Source organism: Bos grunniens, chromosome 11 (genome assembly GCF_055505025.1).
Source record: "Bos grunniens cultivar Pamir isolate PY7600 chromosome 11, Bosgru_T2T1.0, whole genome shotgun sequence".
Lineage (NCBI taxonomy): Eukaryota > Metazoa > Chordata > Mammalia > Artiodactyla > Bovidae > Bos > Bos grunniens.
The window spans coordinates 81,609,762-81,631,301 of NC_141175.1; the positions used below are offsets into that span (position 1 = coordinate 81,609,762).

The 21,540-nt window shown below is 38.8% G+C and overlaps 1 protein-coding gene across 8 annotated transcripts in view; it reads right to left on the minus strand.

The window, feature by feature from the left end:
- The window catches only part of PLEKHH2 (pleckstrin homology, MyTH4 and FERM domain containing H2), a 106,958-nt gene that overhangs the window by 64,516 nt on the left and 20,902 nt on the right, over positions 1 to 21,540 (minus strand). For 7 of the 8 annotated variants that reach the window (XR_015137045.1, XR_015137044.1, XR_015137046.1 and 4 more), the window contains 5 exons: positions 12,176 to 12,325; positions 10,859 to 10,942; positions 10,155 to 10,236; positions 5,290 to 5,472; positions 2,877 to 3,838 (listed from right to left, as the gene is read on the minus strand). Coding sequence is in view for 5 of the 8 variants with exons in the window: in XM_086327205.1 (XP_086183331.1) it covers positions 2,877 to 3,838; positions 5,290 to 5,472; positions 10,155 to 10,236; positions 10,859 to 10,942; positions 12,176 to 12,325 (1,461 nt within the window). In the remaining 3 variants the exon portion in view is untranslated. The remainder of the gene's footprint in view (positions 1 to 2,876; positions 3,839 to 5,289; positions 5,473 to 10,154; positions 10,237 to 10,858; positions 10,943 to 12,175; positions 12,326 to 21,540) is intronic. The other variant, XM_086327204.1, reaches the window with a different exon arrangement.

Sequence of the window (21,540 nt, forward strand, 5' to 3'; positions counted from 1 at the left end):
GTCAAATAATAAGTGAATTTGAGAACTGCTATAGAATTTATACAATCTTGTTCCAAAAGTAGGTTGTTATTTTCTCTTCTTCTCTGAGATTTCTCAAATGGGTACTGGAAGGCTGTTAGCCCTGTCCCTAAGAGAAAAGGGACTCCAGGTTGTTCCTCACGCATAGGTCACCATGTCCTGAACTTTGTACCACACCTAACCTGCACAATTGTCTGGGTCAGGACACAGTAGGCAACTCAGGCAGTCCTCTTTAGGACTATGCTAGCCAGGGGCTTTGAAGCAATGTGCATGAAATCTCTAATCATCTGAGACACTTTAGATTGAAGAGTCACTGACGGAATGAATCAGAGGCAGCTTCTCTGACAGCGTGATGGTGAGATACACACAGAGACAAATAGTAGAGCAGACAGAACAAAAAGACACATAAAAATAAGACAGTAAGTGAGGTACTTAGAAGCCATGAGAGAGGCAAAGGTGACAGTCAGCAGACGTGAGAGAAGCAGATAGTCACTGCAGACAGGAGAGGGCAAGCTGAGCCATGGGACCAGGGACAATGGGTGTCACCTGTTTCTAAGATGCTGACCATCAGAGGTGCTGCTGAATCATCACATGACCTGCTAGAGTGACTGTTGTATTTTTGAATGATATTCCAGTTCAATAAGGGTGGGCTATGCCTTAAAACTGCCTTAAAATAAACCCCTAAAATTCCTTAAAGTAAACTTTCATAAATTGAGGTGATTAGAATATACCTCTTTAACGTGAAACTTGAAAATACCCAACAAACAGAAATAAAGCCTCAAACTTGGCCAATGTGCTGGAAGGCTTCTGCAAAACAATACTACTTTTTCAGAAATGGATAGCTTCAGAAAATAAAGTGAAGAGAGAAAGGCAAAAGACCAGTAAAAATGGTTTGCCAAGTAAAATGAATGTGAAACCCTAGCCTAAATCGCCAACATAATCTCAACATAATAAAAGAAGCAAAATTTCAACTCCTAACTGCCTAAAGGGCAACATAATTGGAATTCCAGAGATTCACGTGCCAATAATGTCCATTTTTTATGTTATTTAGAATTTAGTAATAAACTGCAGGTGGTTTCAAGTGGACTTTGCAATGAAATGTTCTTTTAAAAGTAAATAAGAGAGATACATCTCAAGGTCTGAATTTATAGTAGGAAAACATAATTGCCTTATTTGCTTAAAACTGCATCGGTCACTAAATAAAAAATAATAACAGAACATGACTCTGAAAACCTCAAAATCCTGCAACCCAGATGGATTCTCTTGAGGCTAAAGGTTAAACTATGTCAGTATGTGAAGGAAAACTTCAATCTACAAAACAGATAATTTCACTTTGTTTCAAATATAGGAAGAATTTTTAAAATTATTTTCATGAATTTATCTGGGGGGCTGTGCTGGGTCTTTGTGTGGCACATGGGCTCTCCAGGTGCACCTCGTGGACTTAGTTGCCTGGAGCATGTGGGGTCTCAGTTCCCCAAATAAGGATTGAACTCCCATCCCTTGCATTGGAAGGTGGACTCCGAAACACTGGCTCATCAGGGAGGTCTCAGGAAGAATTTTCTTAATCTAGTGATTCCCAAGAAAGTCAAAGTGTTAGTCACTTCGGTCGTGTCTGACTCCTTGTGACCCCATGGATCGTAGCCTACCAGGCTTCTCTGTCCATGGGATTCCCCAGGCAAGAATACTGAAGTGGGGTGCCATTTCCTTCTCCAGGAGATCTTCCTGACACACTGATCAAACCCAAGTCTCCTGTATTGCAGGATGGTTCTTTACTGTCTGAGCCATCAGGAAGCCCAAGAATCACACAATTGATAGGTTAATTACTACATTAATGGTCAATGTTCCAATGGAAGAAATTTCAAACTATTCTAGATACAGGAAGATGCTTTTGGTCAAAGCAATGGATTGATAAGCTCATGACGAATAAAATCAAATTTCTCTTAAAGTCAATCAAGTGAATAATTAAGTTCAAAACTTGATGACCAGTAGGTATCCTGGCCCAGAATTTACCCACCATTAGAGAGAACCCTTTTTCCTCACCCTGGTATTTCCATGTGGTATGCATGCGTGCTAGGTCATTTCAGTCGTGCCTGACTCTGCAACACTATGGGCTGTAGCCCGCCAGGCTCTCCCATCCATGGAATTTTCCAGGCAAGAATACTGGAGTGGGTAGCCATGCCCTCCTCCAGGGGATCTTCCCAACCTAGGGATCAAACCCACATCTCTTACATCTTCTTCATTGGCAGACGGATTCTTTACCACTAAAGCCACCTGAGAAGCCCCCTTCCATGCAGAAGCCACTCCAAAAATTGAACATTCCTGATCTCTAGCCAACCATTCACTTTCTCCTCTCTAAGAAAAAGGAGTGGCTTAATGTGACTGGAATGCCCAGAAGGAGAAACTGGACATGCAGAGACCAGACCTTCGCCTTTCCTTTCTCTTGAGAAGCAGCTGTTGCACAAAGACAACCATGTGTTCTTTCTCTAGCCCATGAGCTTTAGAGAAGCCGGGCCTCACTGCAGGGAGTCTGCGGCCGTTGGTCCAACACTGCCTGAGCCTGGGTGGCAAAACCCAGCAACTTCCTGGGTGCAGTACTGGCTCCTGCGCCCACTAGGTCTCTAAAATCTGTTTCATCAGTAATAAAGGTAACATCTAGATCTCCCGTCTGTCTTACTCTTGTGTCTTATTTCTCAACTGATTCAGGGGAAAAGAGAAGGGAAAACTGAATTCTAAAAACTGGGAATTGTCAGAACAAAGCTGGACTGGAAAAGAAACAGGAAAAGAAGTAAAGTAAAACCAGAAAATGAGTGTTGAGAAAAAACAAACGTGTGTGCACTGCGCACAGCAACATAATTTACCCAAGAGGGAAACCGGTGCAGAGGTGGAGTTGGAGGTTTGCCACAGGCTGCTTTCTTTGCTGAGTCGCAGGCTTCCTGGTCCTCTGAACATGGGGATTCCAAGCAGTCGTAGGAAAATAATCCATCATCGCAATTAGTGTCCATAGTCTCTAAAATTTCTGTATTGTCGCCATCAACGAGATCAAGATCTGTTTCCTGAGGTCTCAGTGGCCGTATCATGCTTATAGCATTTCTGTTTGTGCCAAACATCCTGTCGGAACTTAACTGTGGCTGGCTTAGGTGCCTTTTGGCTAGTGCGATGCTTAAGCTGAAAATATTAGGGATCCTTAATTTGGGGGGTGGCAGAGTGGAGGAAGGTCCTAGTTCTGTGCCTTTTCCAAGGAGTGGGTTAGGATGCTTTGGACTCAAAGCTGGGGTCAGAATAGGGCTTGGGGTGTTAGCTTCACTCGAGGAAGACGAATAATCCAACCTCTGAGACTGAAATTTTTTATTGAGTTCGTCTGAGGAACTATCACGCTCCTTTTTCCTTGATTCAGAATTTCCCTTTCCGAGAGGACAATTCTGAGCCTTCCACTGTGCCTCCTGCTGCCAAGAATACAGCTTCTTGTGTTCCAGTCTCTTTATGCCAAAGGTCTCTTCTTCAAATATTGAGCTGCTGTCGTCAGAGGCCGTGAGATATGTCTCACTGCCCATTCTGCTACTTTGGACCCCCTCCTCTGATGTGTGGCTGGAAAGGGTAGACGTGTACCTGGACTTGGATCTTCCTTTGCTCCCATCTTCCTCATCGGAACTCCAGTCACTCCCGGGAGCCCCAGAATTCTGGGATGTGCCACCATCCATCACAAAGCTTGTCCTTGTTTTACGATTCTGCTCTGACATGCAAGGGCCTTGATGCAGTGTTCTCTGACCTCGGTTGTTTTCTTGAATTTGGTTATCAACAGATTTTTCTGGAATTTCCATCTCTAGAAAAGCATACAGTATATTGGCACGCTGTCTTTAATCATACAATCTTTCTGTATATTTAGCTTTATGTATCTACACTGTACAGATTGGAATTTTCATTTGAATCAAGTTGATTTACATTACCCTTTTTTAGTTCAATGTCTTTTTTAAACCCAAGTTTGAAAACTGTAAGCTTCCTATAGACTACAACGCCCTTACACTCAACAGAATAGTATCAAAATGAAACTACTTTTTACAAAGAAACATGGAGGAAAAAACTGACAATAGACCAAGGAGAGATAATACAAGAAGCAAAATGAAAAACAGGGCCACACTGACTATCAAAGATAGCAGCCACTAGAAAAATTCTATTTTAGAAGCAAAAAAAAATGACAACCCTCTTTCTACTAAATTTCAAAATCATAAGTAAATTTAAACATAATAAATATAAAGCTATTGTTTAAAAAAACCTTTATTCCCAAGCTTCAATACATGAAATCTGCAAAACCATAAAGAAAACGTACACAGAGAAAAACTTTACTCACTCTACTTTTGGTTTAATCATAACTACAAAATGTATCTTTATAATAAAAATAACAGTCTTTAAAAATGTCTTTAGACATGGCTTATTTTTGTTTATAACATAACTAATAGAATGAACCATTGACTTCATAAACAATAAACTTAAAATTTAGTTTGAAGAGTACAAAAGAAAAACTTTGAAAACATGAAAACACAGACAGGATCTTCGTAATTAAGGCTATACAGGTTTTACAGATTGGTATCAGGCGGGTTGTTAAATCTGCAGATGAGCAAGAGCTACAGTCCAGGCAACCTCAGCTGAACTGAGCTGTACTGAACTGAAAGTGAGAAAGTTAGAAAGTGGGGAAAAAATGAAAATAACTTCTCAAAAAAAAAAAAAAATCCACATAATGGCATAAAAGCAAGTACCAAAGGAACCCTCTGAACGGAAAAACATTATGTAGTTTTCAGAAGTTCATAACCAAGCATAGAGACAGCTCTTAGGGCTATAATTTTTCTCCTTTGGAGGAAGGAAGCAGAAGCTGAAAATAGAAAAGATGCAAGTTCAAGTCTCTCTAAAATATTTGGGAAAAGTCACACTGGTGTTGACAAAGCCAGAAGCCAAATAAAGAAAAATTTAGAAGGGCTTTAAGACTAAAAGAAGGGTACAAATCTGCACACAGGTCCAGAGTTTGAACATGTGGCAAATATTTTCTTCTTTGAGGCAATAAAGGGAAATCAAAGCAGTTAACTAAATTTTCATCTGGTGTTCTTTTTCCTTATGAGTTTGCTACATCATATTTAATTTCATATTGAATATTAGATAATTTTTTATATTTTAAATAAATAATGAATAGGAAGGTTACACTCCTAATCTGAAACTCGCATTAATCTTAACAAATGATTTTTCCTTTTAAAAAAATGTTAAATTCCTCTAGTCCATAAATACCTTCTATGTCTTTTCCTTCCGTGAACTCAGGTTCTTTAGATGATATCTTGCTTGTTTCCTCAGATTTTACAACTTGAGGAGGACTCCTTGCTCGGGACAAAAAGCACCCAAAGGTCAGACTGCTCAGACGCTGGCCTTCTGAAAGCTTTGGTGTGGAAGCAACTGACTTCTTTCCTTGAACTTCTGCAAGACCATTAATCGAAATCAAGATCCGAATTTTTCATAACAGTTTGTTAAACAGAGAACCAAAACATAAGTAAAAACGTGGACAAATCACTCCTTAAACCAGAAAAAAGCCTAAAGTTCATCTTTATTTCTGTATAATAACTTGGAACCCTCAATGTTGAGCACCATACACCAATGTTTAATATCTGCTTATGTATTTTGATGGTACAAAATATTTTTTAACTGCAAAGAGAAAACTTTCTAATCCTTTTAAAAGTAGTCAGCTCTCAAACAAGCCACAAACAAAAATCCAGATATAAACAACTAGAGAGTTACAGCTTCTTGCAGGATCAAGTATTCGTAAATACCAATCAAGTATGTACTGATAAAATTTGATTGTTGGGTAATGCTACTAATAGTGAGAAAATGGGAATGAGATCTTGGTTGTCAAGACAAACCAGGAAAATTTAGATGATCACTGGGGCAAATATCACATGATCACTGGAATAACTTTTGCTTACCATAGCTTTCAGTGTGCTTCTGATCAGAGAGCAAATAAAGGGGCTTAGTCTATGACCATGATATGGAGAACCTTAATCACTTAGAGGAAAAAAAGGGGAGGGGGAAGTTTCTAGACAGAGAATTCAGATAGCTAGGTGAGTGATTACTCAAGCACCTAGTGAAACTGAAAGTCGCTCAGCTGTGTCCAACTCTTTGTGATCCCATGGACTCTCCAGGTCAGAATACTGGAGTGGGTAGCCTTTCCCTTCTCTGGGGTATCTTCCCGACCCAGGGATCGAACCCAGGTCTCCTGCATTGCAGGCAGATTATTTACCAGCTGAGCCACAAGGCAAGCCCAAGAATACTGGAGTGGGTAGCCTATCCCTGCTCCAGGGGATCTTCCTGACCCAGGAATCAAACCAGGGTCTCCTGCATTGCAGGCGGATTCTTTACCAACTGAGCTATCAGGGAAGCCTGATAGAAAGCATCTAATCATGGGTTTAATTCATCTTCTGGGACTTGTAGCACTGCTGCTTATACGATTAAAAACATGGAGTTTTCAGTGATAGTAAGAAAAGTTTCCAAGAAATTAAATTCTCAACTCTGAAAGAGCACCAAAGGGTAAAGTTAAATAGTAACTGATAATTGAGTAAAGATACAAAAATATCTTTAAACAGTGTCCTCCTTCAGATATATCTTTTAATATTCTCATATTGACCATACAACTCACAGAACTAATTCATATTTTAATAATCACATATACACATAGATATTTTGAAAGTATTATATCATATCTATATCAGATCAGATCAGATCAGATCAGTCGCTCAGTCGTGTCCGACTCTTTGCGACCCCATGAATCACAGCACGCCAGGCCTCCCTGTCCATCACCAACTCCCGGAGTTCACTCAGACTCACGTCCATCAAGTCAGTGATGCCATCCAGCCATCTCATCCTCTGTTGTCCTCTTCTTCTCCTGCCCCCAATCCCTCCCAGCATCAGAGTCTTTTCCAATGAGTCAACTCTTCACATGAGGTGGCCAAAGTACTGGAGTTTCAGCTTTAGCATCATTCCTTCCAAAGAAATCCCAGGGCTGATCTCCTTCAGAATGGACTGGTTGGATCTCCTTGCAGTCCAAGGGACTCTCAAGAGTCTTCTCCAATACCACAGTTCAAAAGCATCAACTCTTCGGCGCTCAGACTTCTTCACAGTCCAACTCTCACATCCATACATGACCACAGGAAAAACCATAGCCTTGACTAGACGGACCTTTGTTGGCAAAGTAATGTCTCTGCTTTTGAATATGCTATCTAGGTTGGTCATAACTTTCCTTCCAAGCAGTAAGCGTCTTTTAATTTCATGGCTGCAGTCACCACCTGCAGTGATTTTGGAGCCCAGAAAAATAAAGTCTGACACTGTTTCCACATCTATTTCCCATGAAGTGATGGGACCAGATGCCATGATCTTAGTTTTCTGAATGTTGAGCTTTAAGCCAACTTTTTCACTCTCCACTTTCACCTTCATCAAGAGGCTTTTTAGCTCCTCTTCACTTTCTGCCATAATGGTGGTGTCATCTGCATATCTGAGGTTATTGATATTTCTCCCGGCCATCTTGATTCCAGCTTGTGTTTCTTCCAGTCCAGCGTTTCTCATGATATACTCTGCATATAAGTTAAATAAGCAGGGTGACAATATACAGCCTTGACGTACTCCTTTTCCTATTTGGAACCAGTCTGTTGTTCCATGTCCAGTTCTAACTGTTGCTTCCTGACCTGCATAAAAATTTCTCAAGAGGCAGGTCCAGCAATGCCTAGGTTCCAAGGATCAATAATCCTTAGCCTCCAAAACTAAGAGGCTACCAGTGAGGACTAGAATTGCAAGCCAAAAGTATCAGGGAAATAGCATTTTGTGATTAGGCGTAGTACATACGATCTATTTCAAAGAGGGTGAACAACATGAAGACCTAAAGCTTTACTTATAAATGTGGAATTCCAGAGGAACACCAATTTTTTTCATTATATAGGTAGAGGAAATGTGTTACATAAGAAATATATTTTGGTCTTCATCCATGGTTCCTGGCACACAGCTCCTAAAACCCTTGGAATTTCCTAAGAGTGATAAAAGTGTATTTTGTTTTCATAACAAGCCCTTTCAAACACTTCTGAATATATATTAATGAGGTGATTTCTGGAAAGCCCTGAGATGGCTTCAGGATGGGGTTGCCAGGGGAACCAACCAAATCATGAGAGGGTTAGAAATTTCAGCCTCACCCTCCACCCCCTACCTCTGACCTCAGGGGAGGAAGAAAGGGGCTGAAGGTTGAATTGATCACCAGTGGCCAATGATTTCATCAATCATGCATCCCTACATAGTGAAACCTCTGTAAAATCTCAAAAGGATAGGGTTCGGGATGCTCCGAGTTGGTGAACACATGGAGGTGTGGGAGGGTGTCTTATCTGCTAAGAACCTGGAAGTTCTGTGCCCCTCCTCCCGTATCTTGCCCTATGCATCTCTTCTATCTGGGTCTCCCTGAATTACATCCTTTGTAATAAACCAGTAATCTAGGCAGTAAACTGAGTTCTGTGACCCTTTTTAGCAAATTATTGAACCCAAGAAAGGGATCTTGGGAAGCTTGGATTTACAGTCTGTTGGACAGAAGCAAGAATATCCCTCTGTATTTGTGTGTGTGTTTGGTGCCTGATCAGGGTGGAGGTGGGTAGTGTTGTGGGGCTGAGGGATCTGGTACTATCCAAGTAGATAATGTCAAAGTGAGTTAAATTTGTAGGACACGCAGATGGTGTCTGTTGAGAACTGGATAATTGCTTAGTGTAGGAAAAACTTGCACACATCTCATATCAGAAATATTAAGAGAGAGAAAATAGGAGTCTTTTCCCTTTACAGAATGACAGCAGTAGATACTAACATGCAGTAGACAAAATGCTTCCACACATCCTATAATCAACACCCCCCATGAAACTAAGTGAAGTCGCTCAGTCGTGTCCAACTCTTTGCGACCCCATGGACTGTAGCCTACCAGGCTCCTCTGTACATGGGATTTTCCAGGCAATAGTACTGGAGTGGACTGCCATTTCCTTCTCCAGGGGATCTTCCCAACCCAGGGATTGAACCCAGGTCTCCCACATTGTAGACAGACACTTTACTGTCTGAGTTAGACACTATTAAAATCACCATTTTACTGATGTAGGAAGAAAATTGGAGATACAACACAGCTATTAAATTGTGGGGCATTAAAGTTTATTTCAAAGCCCAAGTTCTTTCTACCACACCAGTATTCCTCCAATGCATTCTACAAAACTCCAGGGCTTTGTGGAAATGTTGCAGAGAAACAAGAAGAGGCAAGAAATGCAAGAAGAGGCCTGGGTGAGACCAGGTCTGCAGAACTCTGGACCCATAACCCAATACAATTTTTACCAATTATATCCCTTAAGATTCTACAGGAAAAAAATGTTTTAAAAAGGGTTCTTCTAAGACTTCCCCAGCAGTCCAGACTCTGCCTTCCAATGCAGAGGGTGTGGGTTCAATCCCTAGTCAGGGAACTAATATCCCACATGCCTCAAGGTACAACCAAAAATCTAAAAAATAAACTTGTTTTTTTAAAAGTCGCTCATTAAAAAAAGAAAGGGGTCTGCTGCTAAACAAAAGTTTGAAAAGCACTATCCTAGGCCATTGGTCTAAGAAGCACAAGCTAAATACCCTGGTGACCTACCTTCACATCAGCTATATGTGTACCTGCACAGCTATCACACCAATAGCATATTAATAAATAAATCTCTATCGTTAACTCTACCATCCATTCTTTGGCTTTGGAGTTAAAAGAAAACAGGCCTAAGCATTGGAAAATGCAAAGAGTTTATTCACATAAAACTTTGCACAAAATATTCAGGTTGTAAGAATTTCAATCACCAATGAGCACAATGGTCAAAGTGAAAATAGAAAACAAGACTGATTAAGTAAACATACCCCAAAATTAAATGCTCAAATTACCCTCTTTGGGTTATTCACTACTGTATAGCTGTGCTCATATGGACATGTGGCTATTTAAACTTAAACCAATTCAAATTAAGTAAAATGTAAAGTTCAGTTCCTTAAGTTGCACAAGTCATATTTCAAGTGCTCAACAGTAAAATTCTACATAGGCAAATTAATCAAATTAGGCTACCTTAGTCAAGTGCTCATACCTTGTAGTTTTGACTGTATTGTTTTTATCTCTTCAGTTTGGTTTTGGTTGATCAAACGAAGATTCTGATTCTCCAATTCCAACTAAAAGAAAATAATCGTTTTCTTGTAAACAGGGATAAGTATTTCTAAAATGTACCAGTAAATTATAACATTGAGAGCATGTTAATACCTAATTAAACATAAACAAAATATGAAAGAAATAACTAAATATCAGATGAATTTATCGGCACAGATTATCAACCTAGATAATTATGACTTTAATATTTATTCTTTCCAGAGCTAAGTTTTCAATGTTTTTCACCCCTATGCCTTTACCACTGTAAAATTATTTTAAACCAAATTATTTCAGCATTTAGTCTGACATATAAACTAAATAATGTGTACCACTCAGATAATATTGAATACATTAATTTTATGAGAAATTAATATTCTCACTTATCATTCTCTAACTACTTACAGTTAACTATTTAGAACTAAAGTCAACTAATTAGAATGAGGCTACTTAAGACTGATTATCATGATTCTATCAATCCTTTTTTAACTTTAGAATTATATAAGCCATTAAAGTGAAAGCTACCTATCTCATATTAATTAAAAGCCAGCAGCACCACCAACTGATCAAAATTTTGTCTCAGATATTCTGATGACTGATCTATTTGAAAGAAAGAAAAGGTTAAGAAAAGATAAATATGGCAATAAATACCTCATTCAACTTAACTGTTACCCATTCTTTGATCTTAGCTGCTTTCTCTTCTATTATTTTAGCTTCTTGAATCCTTATTTGTTTCTGAAATAACATTAGTAGTTTGTTTAGTTCAAATATAAGCTCACTGGCCTGGAAATATTACAGTTACAGATATGAAAGGCAAGTCTACTTAAAACTTGTTTCTAAGTTAAGATGTCTACCTTTAAATTACTAAAAAGAGGATAAAATGAGAATGGCTCTCCAACAGACAGAATAATAAAAGCATACATATTTATTTCTAGTTTTAACGTCTGCTAGTCTTTCTCTGAAAGGTCATATGCCAAAATCAATCCACTGAATTTATCAATAAAATAAACCATTTCGGGAAACACTATGATTTAGAACAATGGAATTCAACCAGCTTGGTGAGAGGAGAATTAGAATCTCTTCTGGGGTATGGCTTGCTTTCCCCTCAAAGTTTTAAAAGGTTCAGAAAAAATAAAGATTGAGAAACTCTAGCTCACATCTTGGAAAAGGAAATGGGAAACCTCTTCAGTATTCTTGCCTGGAAAATTCCATGGACAGAGGAGCCTGGTGGTCTATAGTCCATGGGGTTGCAAAGAGTAGGACACGACTTAGCAACTGAGCATGGCTCACATCTGCCAACCTTTAAATCTGGCTATGGTCACAAAACTACTGAGAATGTGAGGATCATATAAATACCAGTTGGTGGGGGCTGAAAACCACAGATCTAAAACAACAGTGACATCCAGAGAAATGAAAAAAATAATGCTAAAAATAAATGATTAATCATTGAATAATTTTATAGTGGTTATATCTAATTGATGCTAAATGACTTTGTAGGTTCATGACCTTAATGCAATTTTTTTCTTTAAAATTTTTAAAAAAATAAATACTATAAATTTGATCTCAATAAAGTGATTTAAAAACAGTGGACACATTTCTAAGCAGGAGGTTTAGTGTCAAACAATGTTTAAAATTTCACCTTCCATAAACATTTCTAACACCCTAACAATTTAAAGCAAAGATTTATTGGAAACGTTTTACAGGCATAAATGCCTGCTGATAACCAAGTGTTTCCAACACAAAGATTCACATCCAGAAAGTGGTAGATACTGCCTTGGAATTATTCTGGACTTAAAGATATGTATCTAACTTGCACTTTTCACCAGTAAATGTGATGTAATCTTAGGGGTTACCAAGTGAGATTTCTGACCAAAATTTAGAAATTTAGGCTTTCTTTTTTTAATCTTTGCAATTATGCGTAAATGAATGCACATATTTAGGACTCTTTGAGGTCAGATGCTTCCTAACCTGCTCTTCAAGTTGCAGTTCCAAGTTTTGAATGATGTCTTCTTTTTCCTGTATTAGAGTTTCCAGATCTTGACACTTTTTATACAACCTTGTCTCTGATTCACTGGTTTGAATATTAGCTGCTTTTAACTTCTCTTCCATAACTTGTACCTAAATTCAGAGGAGAAAATATTAAAACTATGCATGTACTTAATTTATCATAGTATTAAGTTCAGATTTTACTTTAACATTAAATAGATTCCTAAAAGATATCATAAAAGGAAAATGGTGAACAGTTTTTATGCATTTAATGTCTATAAAGTTTAAAGACTAGACTATTTTCCCAAGTGATGTTAATTCTGACGTGTATGAGGATACATAAAAGATTCTCAGGATGGGATGGGGAGGGAGGTGGGAGGGGTGTTCAAGATGGGGAACACATGTACACCCCTGGCTAATTCATGCCAATGTATGGCAAAAACCACTACAATATTGTAAAGTAATTAGCCTCCAATTAAAATAAATGAATTAATTTAAAAAAAAGATTCTCAGAATATTGCTGTCATGTAAGGAAATGTACATGTTAATCAGATCTACGACAATATGCAAACTATCATATAAGCAGGGAGTCGGAAAGTTTCCAGCCCTCATTTTTTCATATTAAAAAAAAGTCAGAATATCAATTAAAAAAGTTGAATGGTGAGATAACACTCAGATTGGAGGACCTAGTATAATAACACACCCTAGGAAAAAAAGCTGAACTTCAAGTGAAAAAGATACATATTTTCGATGGAAAACAAAAGAACCTCAAAACCCCAATGATGAAGTCATAGAAAGTAAAAAAGCAAGACAGTCTAGATAGAGGTAGGAGAGTACATTCTGTGAGGATTTACTGATTCAACACTTTAACAAATATTCAATGAACACTCGCCAAGAGCCAGGCCTAGTCCAGGTCCTAAGAAGACATCAGTTTTAATAAAGCAGACCCCGCCCCCCAATCTCTACCTGCATAGAAATTACCTTCTAGTAGGTAAGAGAGATCACAAATACAATAAAGACTAAAAATGACACAGTATGTTACAGATGGCAATAAAGCTAATGGGCAAAATAAAGCAAGACAGAAGAGATCGCTATACGACCAGGGGCTGCCATGCTTCACTTTAATATCTAATGTACATACTGGCTCTGCTTGGATATTCTGCAAAACACATCTGGGTACATAAAATCTTTGAAGAGATATGTGTGATGTTAATATTAGTAAGAAAGAAAATAAAGTACTGGGCACCATACACAATATTAAGACTTTTATTCTATATACTCCCAGTAGGTAAGAATGTAATTTTAGTCATGTTTCAGATTATAGGGGACAAAAAGAAAAACATATAAGGGCATTTTAGAAATTAAAGATGATAGCTAAGATGAAAAATCTTAAGCTATTAAAATATTTCTGAAAAATCACAATGGACTTACTTAAAGCTCAAAAATACTTGATTAATGAGGACTCCTAGAAGGAGGTGTTAAGGCTAGTTCAGTTTTGTTTTTTTAACCACGAGTACAAAGTTTCACTTGTGAGTTCACTGTATAAATGTAAATTCAACTCAAATGCCAAAACTGTCCTATTTAAATACCACTCACATGGCTGGAAACTATGAAAATAAAAGTAGATCCAAAAAAATAGGAGAAAAAATGTATTCTACAATCCAAATGACAATTTTAAGTAACTTTAAGATTTAGATTTTTTTTAACATAATATAGCAGGCTTTTTGCAGGAACTTCAGAACAAGAGGTCAAGGACAAAGGCCTACTTCAGAGATGTCCTGAAAAAAGCCAGAGCCAGACAGAGAGCTGGACAGTAAATACCAAAGGTCAGTCTTAGGATCGTATAGTCAGTTTCACACCGGGTATTCTGAAGCTTTGGGAGCAAGGAAAGAAATCAGAGGCCAAGCGCAAAATGGTAGTTCTCCAAGGAGGAAGTAATAGAGCATAAAACTCCAGAAAAACAAAATTAACTAAATACAAATAAAAGTAAATATTATCAGACCTACATCTACAGTCTCCTTTTATTAAGCTGGAGAAGTCACCCTATGGACATTGGGCTGCCGCATAAAACTGTCCTACTATTACTTAGAAAAGATCTACAGTTCTGGAAAACTATGACTTGGGAGAACTCTTCTTCCCTGAAAAACACATCCAACTTGAAAGGTGTTCTCATTTTATGAATGAATGCTACAGTCAGAGCTCCTTTGCTGCATCTTTGCCTTGTACAACTGTTTCATTAGACTATGACTTTTAGATAAACAACTTTCCTGGGCAAGAAAAATACTGACAGAAGTGGCAAAATCTCCTTGGGCGAGAAATCACAAAGTTGTTACAGACAACCTTCCTACCAAAGGGTCCTGTTGAAACCAAGTTCCATAAGATTCACCAGCTTTCCTTGGCAATTAATGTGAATAAGAAGGTCTACAGAAAAGCTTAGAAGCTTACACATAAAGCAGCCTTTAAAGTATCTTACTACAAGTACACAGAAAATAGGCCAGATCTTCTTCCATTCACTTAACTTGAACCATATAAAAATGATTCCCTGGTGGCTCAGTGGTAAAGAATCGCCTGCCAAGGCAGAAGACACAGGAGATGTGGTTTTATCCCTTGGGCAGGAAGATCCACTAGAGGAGGAAATGGCATCCCACTCCAGTATTCTCGCCGGAAATCCCATGGACGGAGGAGCCTGGCGGGCTACACTGCACGGAGTTGCAAAGAGTCATACACGACTGAGCACACAAGTACATAGAAAAATTTTAACTACTCAGAGACTGGTCAATAATAAACACTAAAAGAATTTAAATTAGTTATTATATAAACCCTTGCAATTATCAATACATGGATTCCAGTGAGGAATGCTTTGTATTTTCAGGCTACTTTTCTCTTTTACTTCAGGAGAGCCTCTAGTTACATCAACCCCCTCAGCACACTCCTCAGCCATTTCCACAAAGTCTTGTTGATGGTGAGCTTTTGTGCAGTCAAGGGCTAATGTAGCAGACTTGGAGTACTCAAACCCTGTACCTTCCAAAAGAAAGAACTTGCCCTTGACTATCTTCTGGGAAAGAACCTCTGAGCCCCTGGAATATTCTTCCTGATAAGATTTTCTTTATATACCTGATATATTGTGTCACACCAGTTAGTTCACACTCACAGTGTGATTTATAGTGAATGCCTTTTTTGTTTATGTGGGTCATGGGCCATGCTGTATCAGTTTGATCTCTAGAGGGGTTGGAGGTTGAGTAGCTAAAGTGGGTACGCATTCCATGCCTATAAGACTGACCAGGAGAGGGGGTCTTGAAGGCATGGAATAAAAACTATGGATGCCTAGGCTTGGATGACTAATCCTGGCTGGCCATGTGTCATATGTGCTGCCTACATCATTGATGGAAGAGTCAAGAACGTTCCTGCGCAACTCCACTGTGCGAGGACTACTGGAAGCACATACCTGGTGTCTCCTGGACTCCGTCCTGTGTGCACTTTTCCTCTGCTGAAGTTACTCTGTACTTTTACTGTAATAAACTGAAACCACTAGTATAACAGCGTTTCAGGATTCTGTGACTTTCTGTGAATCACCAAGCCCGAGGCTGGTGCTGGGGACCCTGACACAGCTCCCAATGATAGTTTCCATTTTCTTGCCTACACTGGAGAAAGCAGAAGCTGCAAATATTGCTCCCATTGTAACTATCCATATCAATATTTCCCTTTTCCCACCTCTAACCTCATCCCTCCCTCTCCCACTACAGGTAATCGACATGTGACTATATTTTTGAGTGGGGAGTGAAAGTTTCTATTCCTATATAAGTACTGCAATTATGTGACAAAGATACTTAATCATTCCAAAATACAACAAAAAATGGTTAAGGTTAGTTTGAATCCCATACTATTTTCCAGTTATACAAAATTATTGCAAATTAATCATTCTAATCCTATTTTAAACAGTTTTTTCAGCAGAGTGCTCCATAATTTATGTAGTAAGCCCAGACCCATTCTCACTGAAAGTGAAAAGGAACACCGTTAAATAGTTTTCCATATAACAAAGCCAATCATTCCACGGTCCTAAATATTAGGATGATGGAGTAGTTATTTATTAAGCACCAGAAATGACTTGGATGCTAAGAACCAACTGTAAGAAAAGTAGATTAGCCCACATATTAGAAGGAAATTTAAATCTAACTCCTACCAAAACTGAATCAAACACAAGCAAGGGACTGGGTCCTAAAGACATAACTGAAAAGACAAAGCTTCTACAGGAGAAATTTTCCACTCCTCTTTGGTTAGCATAAATTAGAGCATTAGATTGTACCAGGCGGCCCTCGGGGTAAAGAACCCGCCTGCCAGTGTAGGAGACAAGAGACGGGTTTGATCCCTGAGTCATGAAGATCCCCTGGAGGAGGGCACAGCAACCCACTCCAGTATTCTTGCCTGGAGAATCTCATGGACAGGGGAGCCTGGCGGGCTACAGTCCATAGAGTCGCAAAGGTCAGGCACAACTGAAGGGACTTAGCATACATGCGTGCATGCATACAACTGCCTGATCAGAGAGTTGAGAAGGAATGCTGTATATCAGTGTCTCCCATATGTGCTATTTGCTTCTTTTCTGCCTCACTAGATTTCTCATAAACAGTACTGGGTTGATATGCACATAACTGCTTTCAAAATTTATGAACAACAACAATAAAGATGTACTACAACATTGCCAGGATTTCTCTGGAAGAATGTGCGATTCTTCTTTCTATCAGCAATTTACTTGATGGTTATGCAGGTGAAGCCCACACATTTAATACATGAGGAAAAAAAATGTACAAAGTTAAAATGTAGAGTTGAGCTGGTTACAGCTGACAACTGCTTTTCGTGGGGAAACATTCTTTCTAGGTTAATATAAATACAGTTTAAGTTTTAGGATATGGCTCAATGACAAAGGATAAGCTGGATTTAAGCAACATAAACAGCAGATAGGCTATAATCCCATGGAAACTGTTAAAGAGAGCAAAAGACTCAGTTACTCTAAATTAATAATATTTACTTAGTCTTAACAAAGGCAAAAAAAAAAAAAGGTAATATAATCAGTGCCTTAGAATTAACTTGCTCTCTGTTTATATTTCCTGTTAACTTTCAGATTCATTATGAAATATTTAAGCCAAAAATTCTTCTGAAGAATAACAAAATAGCTACTCTATAAATTTAAAGTGTTATGACAAAAAGCAATATCTACTGATTATATGGAAACTCTGGGAGATAACTATTGACCTTTTTACCTGGGTGGGGGTAGGGGCGGGGGGCATTAGTAATGTTGCTTTAAGGCAGTATATCTAAAATAACCAATAATTTTCCCTAAAATGTTATAATTTTATAAAATTGTATAATTTTCCCTAAAAATGTGGCACATAGAATGAAATAATTTTATACTTGATATCCTCAAAGTGAAAGTCACTCAGTAGTGTCCGATTCTTTGCAACCCCATGGACTATACAGTCCATGGAATTTTCCAGGCCAGAATACTGGAGTGGGTAGCCATTCCCTTCTCCAGGGTATCTTCCCAACCCAGGGATAGAACCCATTGCATGTGGATTCTTTACCAGTTGAGCCACCAGGGAAACCCAATATACTCAAAGGACAACTTCAAATAAGAAATTCTTCTTGTTAACTTCTTAAGACCAGGAGGAGTTAGGCACTGATGGCTAGAAATTGTCATGGTTTCCTTTCTTTAAATTGGGAATAAGGATTCCTTTTTTCTTTCAAGATCTTTCAAGATCCAGTGAACCAAACGGGGAAAATGAAAACCACAAATTTAAAAAAAAAAGATATTTAATTTACTTTAATTTTCAGAACTAAATAAATTTGCTGCATATATCAATTTAGAAACTTAACTCAGGAAAAGGCAAAACAAAACCATCTTTAATGTTAAAGGGGGAAAAGGGAAGGGAAGGGAAGAAAAGGGAGAGGAGGAGAAAGAAAAAGCAGCAGAACAGACAGAGATGCATGGAGATAGCCTTGAGTGCAGCAATCAAGAGGGATGTCACCAGAAAACCAAAGTCAGAAAGGGAAAGACAGTGAAGGAGACATGGAAGTCAAGGAGGCTGACAGAATGACAAATACGCGCTGCCAGGTTTCAGGCTGAACTGCGACACACTTCAAGGGCCCACTACAGAAAAAGACATTTGGTATAGAGTGACAGGGGCTTCCCAGGTGGTACTAGTGGTGAAGAAGCCAATTGCCAATGCGGGAAACGTAAGAGAAATGGGATCGATCCCTGGGTCAGGAAGAGCCCCCTAGAGGAGGGCACAGCAACCCACTCCAGTGTTCTTGCCTGGAGAATTCCATGGACAGAGGAGCCTGGCAGGCTACAGTCCATAGGGTTACAGAGACAGACACTACTGAAGCGACTTAGCACACATGCATAGAGTGACAGAGAATGACATAAACACAACAATTTTTCTTGTAGAATATAAGTGGCCTTTAATGGCTTTACTGTTGATTATTGGCTTTTTATAGATATAAGTAATTACTACTTGGTCCCATCAGCTAAGGAATATAAAATACAAAAAACCAAGCACAGCTTACATCCTTATCATGACTGCTAGTACTTATATCAATATCTACATTTGAAGTATTAAAGAATTATTGCTAACTTTTTGATGAGGTGATGGTACCTGTAGTTATGACTCTTAAGTCTTTATTTTTAGATGGGATGCTGAAACACACTTGGGTAGAATCATATGTTATCTGGGATTTGTTTCAAAATAACCTTGTATAGGGATAGGGAGGCAAAAAAGTGGGTGGGGGTAGACTAGCTGTGAGTCAACTAATTGCTGAAGTTGATGATGGGGGTTCGTTATCTATTTTCTCTACTCTTATAGTGGTTGAATTTTGCATAATAAAGTTTAAAGATCTTATCTTCAAGTATAATTAATTTAAGAAAATTAAGGGGGCTTCCCTGGTGGCTCAGTGGTAAAAAATCTACATGCCAATGCAGGAGACAAGGGTTTGAGCTCTGATTTAGGAAGATTCCACAGGCTGCAGAGCAACTAAACCCACGCACCACAACTAGTGAGCCTGTGCTCTGCAGCCTGGGAGCCACAAATACTGGAGCCACAAATACGCTTGTTGCTCTGCAACAAGAGAAGCCACCACAGTGAGAAACACGGGCGCCACGACTAGAGAGCAGCCACTGCTCACCGCAGCTAGGGAAAAGCCTGTGCAGCGACAGAAGACTCAGCACAGCCAAAAATAAAATTAATTAATAAAATTATTTTTTAAAAAAAGAAAACTAAGGACTAGGTTAAATTGGGTTAAGTTAGTCAGACCACTGAAACAATTTTCTGTGTAAAATTAAACCTTTAGGTGAAAATAAGATTTGGTAGTATTCAAGTTGAAGAAACAAATGTAAAAGACCTAGAGCAAGTATAAGAAATTTAATATACACTTCTGAGAAGAAACAATTTTGTATTTAAGACTTCTGAAATTCTTGACTTGACTGAATCTGACAGAGATCTTTTCATAAAATGTGAATTTATCAATGTATGCTCCTTAGGCAAATTTTAAGGCTGGTAGGCTCATCTAAACCACTCATTTTACTGTGGGCAAGGCCTAAGAAGGGCTAAGTGACTTATCAAAACTCCATTTTTTCAGAGTAAAAGTAGTACCAGAACCAAAAACTAGAAAGTATGAGGATATACAAGAAGAAACCAATCATCTATAATTCCATCTATAATTATAACAGTTAGAACTGGACATGGAACAACAGACTGGTTCCAAATAGGAAAAGGAGTACGTCAAGGCTGTATATTGTCACCCTGTTTATTTAACTTATATGCAGAGTACATCATGAGGAACGCTGGACTGGAAGAAACACAAGCTGGAATCAAGATTGACAGGAGAAATATCAATAACCTTAGCTATGCAGATGACACCACCCTTATGGCAGAAAGTGAAGAGGAACTAAGAAGCCTCTTGATGAAGGTGAAAGTGGAGAGTGAAAAAGTTGGCTAAAAACTCAACATTCAGAAAACGATGATCATGGCATCTGGTCCCATCACTTCATGGGAAATAGATGGGGAAACATTGGAAACAGTGTCAGACTTTATTTTTCTGGGCTCCAAAATCACTGCAGATGGTGACTGCAGCCATGAAATTAAAAGACACTTACTCCTTGGAAGGAAAGTTATGACCAACCTAGATAACATATTCAAAAGCACAGACATTACTTTGCCAACAAAGGTCCATCTAGTCAAGGCTATGGTTTTTCCTGTGGTCATGTATGGATGTGAGAGTTGGACTGTGAAGAAGGCTGAGCGCCGAAGAACTGATGCTTTTGAACTGTGGTGTTGGAGAAGACTCTTGAGAGTCCCTTGGACTGCAAGGAGATCCAACCAGTCCATTCTGAAGGAGATCAGCCCTGGGATTTCTTTGGAAGGAATGATGCTAAAGCTGAAACTCCAGTACTTTGGCCACCTCATGCGAAGAGCTGACTCATTGGAAAAGACTCTGATGCTGGGAGGATTGGGGGCAGGAGGTGAAGGGGACGACAGAGGATGAGATGGCTGGATGGCATCACTGACTCGATGGACGTGTGTCTGAGTGAACTCCGGGAGTTGGTGATGGACAGGGAGGCCTGACATGCTGCGATTCATGGGGTCGCAAAGAGTTGGACATGACTGAGGGACTGATCTGATCTGATAATTATAACTCCTGTTAAATTTCAGTGTTTCCTAACAGCTTTTTTTTAATTCTTAGGTTTGACTCATCCTGCCCCCATATCTATTAACATGTTAGATACAAAAATCTGTATATATTTTTCCCGATATAACTTTAAACATCTTTTCACATTGGCTCAGTCAGTAAAGAATCTGTCTGCAATGCAGGAGACCCGGGTTTGATTCCTGGGTCATGAAGATCCCCTGGTGAAGGAAATGGCAACCCACTCCAGTATTCTTGCCTGGAAAATCCCATGGACAGAGAAGCCTGGCGGGCTATAGTCCATGGGGTCGCAAGAGTTGGACACGACTTAGGGACTTAGCCACCACCACCAACAGTTACTTTTAATGGTTGTTTAATATTTCATGGAATAAATACAGTTCACTAATTCATTCTCCTATAATATTGCAGTCATATTATTTCCAACTCTTTATTACTATAACTAGAGCTGCCATGAACATCTTTATACATAAAATGTCATTATGGCTAGGCATAACCATAAAATTCATATTTGAGTTTTTTTAATAAGTAAAACTTCCTAATAGAAGCATTTGTGACCTTTTGAAAATTTCTTAAGGGGCAAAACAAAGTTAGATTCTACATTTTCTCTATGGAGCTAGCTCATAAACAGTAAAAACGACAAAGTGAAGAGG